Source organism: Echinops telfairi, unplaced genomic scaffold (assembly GCF_000313985.2).
Source record: "Echinops telfairi isolate 266 unplaced genomic scaffold, ASM31398v2 ScPeMD7_7405;HRSCAF=8443, whole genome shotgun sequence".
NCBI lineage: Eukaryota > Metazoa > Chordata > Mammalia > Afrosoricida > Tenrecidae > Echinops > Echinops telfairi.
The window spans coordinates 2,563,669-2,570,914 of record NW_022111305.1 but is presented as its reverse complement, the minus strand read 5'-3'; the positions used below and the strand labels follow the sequence as shown (position 1 = coordinate 2,570,914).

Sequence of the window (7,246 nt, the reverse complement as noted above, 5' to 3'; positions counted from 1 at the left end):
GGGGGTGGGCGGGGGTCGGTACCCCTCATATAACATCCAATTGTTGGATCATTCTTGTTAATTTAGCATTTTTAGTTTGCATAGTTCTGATAATGGCACAAATCTATTTTACCCATATCATTTACTTTGAATGTATTTATCTAAATCTAATCATATATTCAGAGAATAATGTATTTGCAATGAATCATGCTTTGCTGACAACAAATAAATAGCTATTAGATCTAGTAATCACAAGATCTTATTTAAGAGACTTTTCTGAAGAAATCTATTTCTCCTTATCCAAAGTAATTTTGTATATTTATTAATTGGAGCATTTACCTACTTATTTTTATTTATCCATCATAATTTTAATTATTCTATATTTTAGTCTTTACTTAGATACATTTCATATTAACTTATAAAATTAAAATAGCTTCATTAGAAAGTATTTTCTAGATATTCGGCTATATGCTTCTGTAGCATTATCCCTAGTTATTCCATTTCTTGCAGGTGAAAATTTGAGAACCTTATCAATTCACATTAATAGCTAGCAAGTAAGCTATATGTTAATTAATATCAGCTAGCTAGTAAATTGCAAGACGTCTGATTTCAACACTACATTAATATAATTCAGTTATTAAAATATCACACTAGAGAGATTAAATTAAATATCATTATATGTTATATATAGTATATGAAATACTTGTATACAAATAAAATAATTGAAATGGAAAATATCAATAGATACAACTGCTTGGTTATTAAAAATTAATCGTAGTGAATTCATTAAAAATTAGGCTGTAAAATACTTTTCAGAAATGGAGAGCAGTTAAATACTGAATAGAGGGGGACGTGAAGTGGCAATCTGATGGCGTAGTAAGTGATGGTCTGTAAAGCAGGAAAGGTGGTCTTCAATTGGGGGCATGTGCCCACCTGCACCTGAGGAAACCTGGCCCATTGGGTTACACTCTGGCAACACTAGCTCAATGGTTGCTCGTTTGAACTCACTAGTCTCTCTGCAAAGATTTACAGCCCCAGATTATTTTTGGGGTTTGTTTACTCTCTTCTATACTGTTGCTCTGAGCGAAGGGCGACATGAATAGCTGTGGATTTAGGGTATTTTTTTTGTTCAATTGTAAAGTTCAATTTTTCTATTGCGTAGTAAGGAGTGAGACATTTGTGGGAGAGGCAAAGCATGCACCCAGACTTACTTCTTCTGGTTTTTAGAATAGTGTTCCATATTTTTAAAAAAAGTATTACAAGGGTACTTGCATAAGCATCCAGCAGCAAAAATCATATATGTGTAGATGTTTTGAATGAGCTTAGTCACCTGACTGACTCTGTAGATTGTTCTTCTCCTCCCCTCTACCCCACTCTACTGTGTGCCAGTGAAATATCCAGGGCCCACGTCTTAAAATGCCAGAGCTGCCTTCTACTTGCAAATCATTACACTTGAACTTAAACTAAAATGCACGATACTTCTGTTGCAAAGCTGGCCCAAGGACAATGTCTGCAGGGATGACCTGAGGGAAATCGCTGTTTGGGGGTATTTGTGGCTGAACCACTTTGGAAGCCCTTCATGAACTTAGATTGGATGGAAAGCATTGTGGTTTCTAGCTCACTCCAAGAGAAAGAGTTCAGATTTGAATTGGTATGTGTGTGTGTGTGTGTGTCTGTGTGTAGCTGTGTGGTGTCTCAGATGTGTAAATAGGAGGTAGCGTGCTAACTCGAGACAGTATTAGATTTCTCATAGAACTGGATGTGCTGTCAAGAAATGAACACGTGTTTTATTCTTTCATATGGGACTCTGGCAGGGAGCAGAGTCGAGAGATAGAGCTAAAACATACACAAGCATGGAGGAATAGAGAGGGAGGGCTAAGGAGATCATTTCAATCAATGACGTTGATTCCCATTGTGGGCTTGTGAACACAAGTCAAGTACAAAGAGTCCTTTTCCGTGGGCTCTACAGTCTAAAGGTGATTGGGTGGTTCGGGGTGTTCCCTTACCCTCAACCCAAAAACAGAACAAAAAATCGTTGTTCAAGTGGCCAGGAAAGGGTGAAGCTCTCCTCTTCATTCCTAAGAAAGAAATCAAGGAGTGTCATGAGAGCCACTAGCAGCCTGTGCCTCTCATCTGTTGTCCCCTATGTTGTTGTTAAGGGCTGGCGAAGGACCTTCAGGACAAGAGAACCCGTTGTCCTCACACTTGCAGTCACTGTGTCCCCCCGTCTTGGGGCGGGTTTTCCTCTTCCCCTGACCTCTGACTTACCACGTACAATGCCCTTTCCCAGGGATTGCTCCCGCCTGAAGTATGGGAGGCAAAGTCTGGCCAGACTCTGGCCAGTCCTAAGGAGCATTCTGTCTTCCAACCCAAATTGGGTCATACTTTTAGAAGTTCATGACCTGTTCAATATTCTTCACCAACACTATAATTCAAAGGCTTTACTTTTTCTGTGGGCTTCTTTATTCATTGTCCAACTTTCACACGTTTATGTGGTGATTGAAAAGACCATGGCACACCTTAGTTTTCAAAGTCCGTGTTTGCCGTTTAATCCTTCAAAGAGATCCTTGGCAGCGGATTGACTCAAAGCAACGTGTCCATTCATTTCCTGATGGGTTTTAGGATCATGAACTGTGGGTCCTTGACGACTTCAATCTCTTCTCCATGTATCCTGATGACACTTAATTTGCGCTTTTTGTGTTCCTGATGCCTATTGAAGGCTGCAGTCTTTGATCCTCATCAGTCAGTAATTCAAACTGTCTTCTCCAGAAGCAAGGGTGCATCACCTGCATTCAGTAGGCTGTTAAGCGCTTGCGGATGCTGTGTTCTACTTCCGAGTGCAGCTTCTGGGATGCTTCCTCGGCTGCAGGCCATATTTACAAACCCATTGCTGAGTACTTCATGGATGAATTAAAGGATATTCATTTCGAAGATAAGTGTCCCTTTAAGTATTGACTTTATATCATCTATCGTCTACATAGACTTCAACTCCATTCCTCCATCAGTGCTTAGGGAGAGAAAATCTGTTAATAATATTGATCAGCATCTTCATTTCAATCTCTTTTTGAATTGTTGTTGGTCAGAGAATCGCAGGAGTCACAAGAAATGGAGATTTGCTGACCTTTTTTAGGCTTGATATTTTGTATAAGGACATGAGAGCTTTGTTGAACACTGATTTTGACACCGTCATACTGGCTCCTTCCTAGTGTCTGAAGCACTGAACATGATGTTCAGAATTATGTGAGAAACATTCCCAACACTGCTTTCATTCTCCTCTCACTGGTAGAATTAGGGTCCTCAAGCCAAAGATCACCAGCAACGCACCTATCGTTGAACATGTTGTGGTTTTAAAAAAAATCATTTTACTGGGGGCTCGTGCAACTCTTATCACAACCCATCCATCCATCCATCCATCCATCCATTGTGTCAAGCGCATTTGTACATTTGTTGCCATTATCATTTTCCAAGCATTTTCTTTTTACTTGAGCCCTAGGTATCAGCTTCTCATTTTCCCCCTCCCTCCCCAATCCTCCTCCCTTATGAACCCTTGATAATTTATAAATTATTATTATTTATTTATGTCTTGCACTGTCCGATATCTCCCCCCACCCCATTGTCTGTTGTCCATTTCCCTGGGAGGGGGTTATAGTTAGGTCATTGCAATCGGTTGCCCCTTTCTACCTCCCCCACACCCTCCCCTTACCCTGCTGGTATGGGTACTCTCAATATTGTTCCCGAGGAGTTTATCCATCCTGGATTCCCTGTGTTTCCAGCTCTTATCTGTACCCGTTTACATGCTCTTGTCTAGCCAGATTTGTAAGGTAGAATTAGGGTTATGATAGTTGGGGGTGGGGGGAAAGGAAGCATTAAAGAACCAGAGGAAAGCTCTATGTTTCATCGGTGCTATACTGAACCCTGACTGTCCCGTCTTCTCCCCACGACCCTTCTGTAAGGGGATGTCCATTTGCTTACAGATTGGCTTTGGGCCTCCACTACGCACCCTCCTCCACCCCCGCCAATTCACATTATGGTTTTTTTGCTCTGGGTCTGGGTCTTTGATGCCTGATATCTGATCCCATCGACACCTCGTGATCACACAGGCTGGTGTGCTTCTTCCATGTGGGCTTTGTTGTTTCTCAACTAGACGGCCACTTGTTTATCTTCAAGCCTTACTTGTTGCAAGTGTCAACACACTATGGAGAGTCATGGAGTGTCTCAGTACGAGAGTATTAAAGAAGACCTATCCTTTGGTTGTGTGATCTAAGGAAGGGTCTGCAAGCTGTGGTACACTTTGGATTACTGGATGCTGTCAGCAAGCAGAGGCGATTTTAAGTTTGTATCTTAATAAATCTTATCTAGAAGAAGGAGAGTAGTTTGGAGATAAATTGATAACTGGTGAAGAAATTACTAAGAGAAGACATGTTTGGTATTTTGTGGGCTGCACAATGGCCTCGTTTTTGTCTGTGCTCAGATAGTTATGAAGTGTCCCTCTCTCTCATTTTTATCTCCGGGTAACCTTGTCTGAAGTTGGCATTGCATGAGACCGTTTATGTCTAATAGCAGAATAGTGTGATATGGCTGTGGGTGCCCAGCCAGTTTCTGAAAGTCAAGGGCTGCTTGTTTATTTGTGTTTTTGTTGTTGCTGTTTCAATACCTTATCAATATCTACTCTACCTAATCTCTTCTCTTTAGCACAACATAGTGGCTAGTACATTTTAGTGTCAAACATCGAAGATTGTTTTATGAAATACTTGTGTAACATACAGAAAAATTGAGACAATAATATAATAAAGACCATGGATCCTTCAGCTAGTTTAAACTATCTTTCTAAATGAGTAAATTTTGTATAAAATTTTAATTACCTTTTGATTCCACTTTTCCACACTTTTTAGCCCTGTCATGTCACTGTGTTTTTTCTCACATCCTAAAGCAGCGTAGGAGGTCAATTGTATTCTCAGTTTAAAGTTGATCATTCTCAAGTGTGATGCCTTTTCCTATTCTGTGGATTTGTAAGACGGGGGCAAACGGGCTTTGGTGTCCAAGATTTTCCCATTTGGCTGCTAACCACAGGCCAGCACTTCAAAACCACCAGGGGCTCAGGAGAAGGATGTGAGTGGCTTTGTGCGTCTGTCCGTAAAGCGTCACAGTGGCTGAGACTCTTGGGTCGATTGGACCCTGTCCTGTAGGGTTGCTGTAAGTTATCATTGACCCGATGCCATTGAACGTAGTTTGGGTTTATATTTGTAAGATTGATTTTTGTGCGGTTTCCTTTAAAGTCTAGAAATTAAACAAGCTATCAATGCTATATGACACATAACAACTTAAATAAGTATCTATGATCTTTTAGAAACCTTCTTTTTCATTTAGCTGTTTTCAGATGGAGCAGAGACATCAGAGCATGTGAGGAAACTCTACACCTCACACAGACATCATCTAAGACTACTTGATCTACCAGTAGACATCTTAAGTGTCTCTTATCTCTAGCATCAAGTACTCTGTTCATTTGGTTTTCAATGCCTGACCATGACAAGGGCAATTTGCTGGTTTTATTTAGCAAGACATTGGGTGGATTTTCCTTCTTCCCTCCACAAACTCTGCTAAACATGTTTGACAGTAACGAGTTGCTTCTGTTGTAAATTCACATTTTATGCAGTAACATACCATTTCAATTTCGTGAAGTAAAGGATTGGCTCTACTTGTGAGTAGCACTGAAGGAAGCAATATTGTCAGGAGTAGGCCAGTTTATCAAGAGATAAATATGTTGAATTAAACGTGGGACTTTATTACCTTTTACATTACATTTTCCTGCAATGCAAGCATTCATTAAACCCATCAGTGCATTCCCCTTGAACAAAACATTTTCTTCTGCTAAGCAATGTCAACTGGCACCCCAGACCTGCCATTACAAACGCAGTCACTTCAACCGACAGTGCGCCCCATACATTTAAGCAGACAGACAGGCCGAAAGAAAACACAGGCAACTATTGCCATCCTCTCCTTGCCTGGATGTCCAACAGACTACGGTTGTGGAACTTACTGTCTTTTCCTTACTTGAGATTTTCCAAGACAAGCAAATGTGAACCTGGATTACACTGTTGTCACTTGGAACTGTTGAAATAGGAACAGGAGAGAAGTCTTTTGAGATCTTCTTGACAGGGAACAAAGACTAGATATCAGGTTCAGCTCAAATCAGCCAGTTGTTTGGAATGCTAAGCATGCTGGCTGGTGGAGTGCCAGACTCGGGGATAGCTGGAGGGGGTAGAGACAGAGATGTTAGAGAAGCCATAACTCAACATGTATCAAAATTCCTCATCATTCCTTGCGGTGCTTTTCAGCTGCCATTTATCCAATCAATGCGTAGCCCTGGCGACCGCCTGGTCAGCCAGACCCAGCGCTTGCTAGTGTTTGAGTCCATTCCAGATCATTCCATATTTACCTTTATGCTTTTGTTTCAGGGGAACACTTGAGAATCTGTCCTCAGGAATATACATGCTGTACCACAGAAATGGAAGACAGGTTGAGCCAACACAGCAAACTGGAGTTTGAGAACCTCGTGGAGGAGACGAGTCACTTTGTGCGGACCACTTTTGTGTCGAGACACAAGAAGTTCGATGGTAAGTCAAGCGTGTCCCACTGCATTTTGCTTGTATGTGTGCTTTTCTGTGAGAATCTGGACATTATCTGGGGGGAAATGACCTTTTTTAAGAGGGAGTTGTGTTTTCTTCTCTTGAGCGGTTAGGACTCTGTGCTTTATTATTATTATTTTTGGGGGAATACCATGAGTGTTGACAAGTACAGTCACACCATAGAGAGCCCTGCCTTAACAAAGAGGTGCTTTGTCTTCGTGTTTCTCCATCAGGCTTAGTCGGCAGGATGGAGTGCAGGATTCATGAATAGAGTAATTCTCGTTCAGGTGTTGTCCTGTCATGGTTTGCCTTTGGGTACCATAGGGTGGATCCTTGAAATAAGTAAATAACTCAATGTTACTAAAGTGTATTGAAATACAACTTCTTTTTAAGTGCTGATGGCCTGGACACCTTTATTTCCAGTGACCCCTCTATAAAAATGTGGCCACCTTCACATGGAAGTCCAAGTGTTTTGTGCATAAGGTTTTGAACTCTCATTTTCTTTCCTGATTTTAATTCATATGTAAGGTTTCTGTGTTGTATTTGGTTGACTAAACAGTTTGCATGAGGAAGCACAACGAGTGAAATTATGACTAACATTTTAGCTTTGAATCGCCTCACCAAACTTCAGATGATTATTC

General features: G+C 40.9%; 1 protein-coding gene across 1 annotated transcript in view; it reads left to right on the top strand.

The window, feature by feature from the left end:
- The window catches only part of GPC6 (glypican 6), a 1,378,959-nt gene that overhangs the window by 337,091 nt on the left and 1,034,622 nt on the right, over positions 1–7,246 (top strand). The window contains exon 2 of the mRNA XM_004709773.2: positions 6,435–6,593. Coding sequence (XP_004709830.1) covers positions 6,435–6,593 — 159 coding nt within the window. The remainder of the gene's footprint in view (positions 1–6,434; positions 6,594–7,246) is intronic.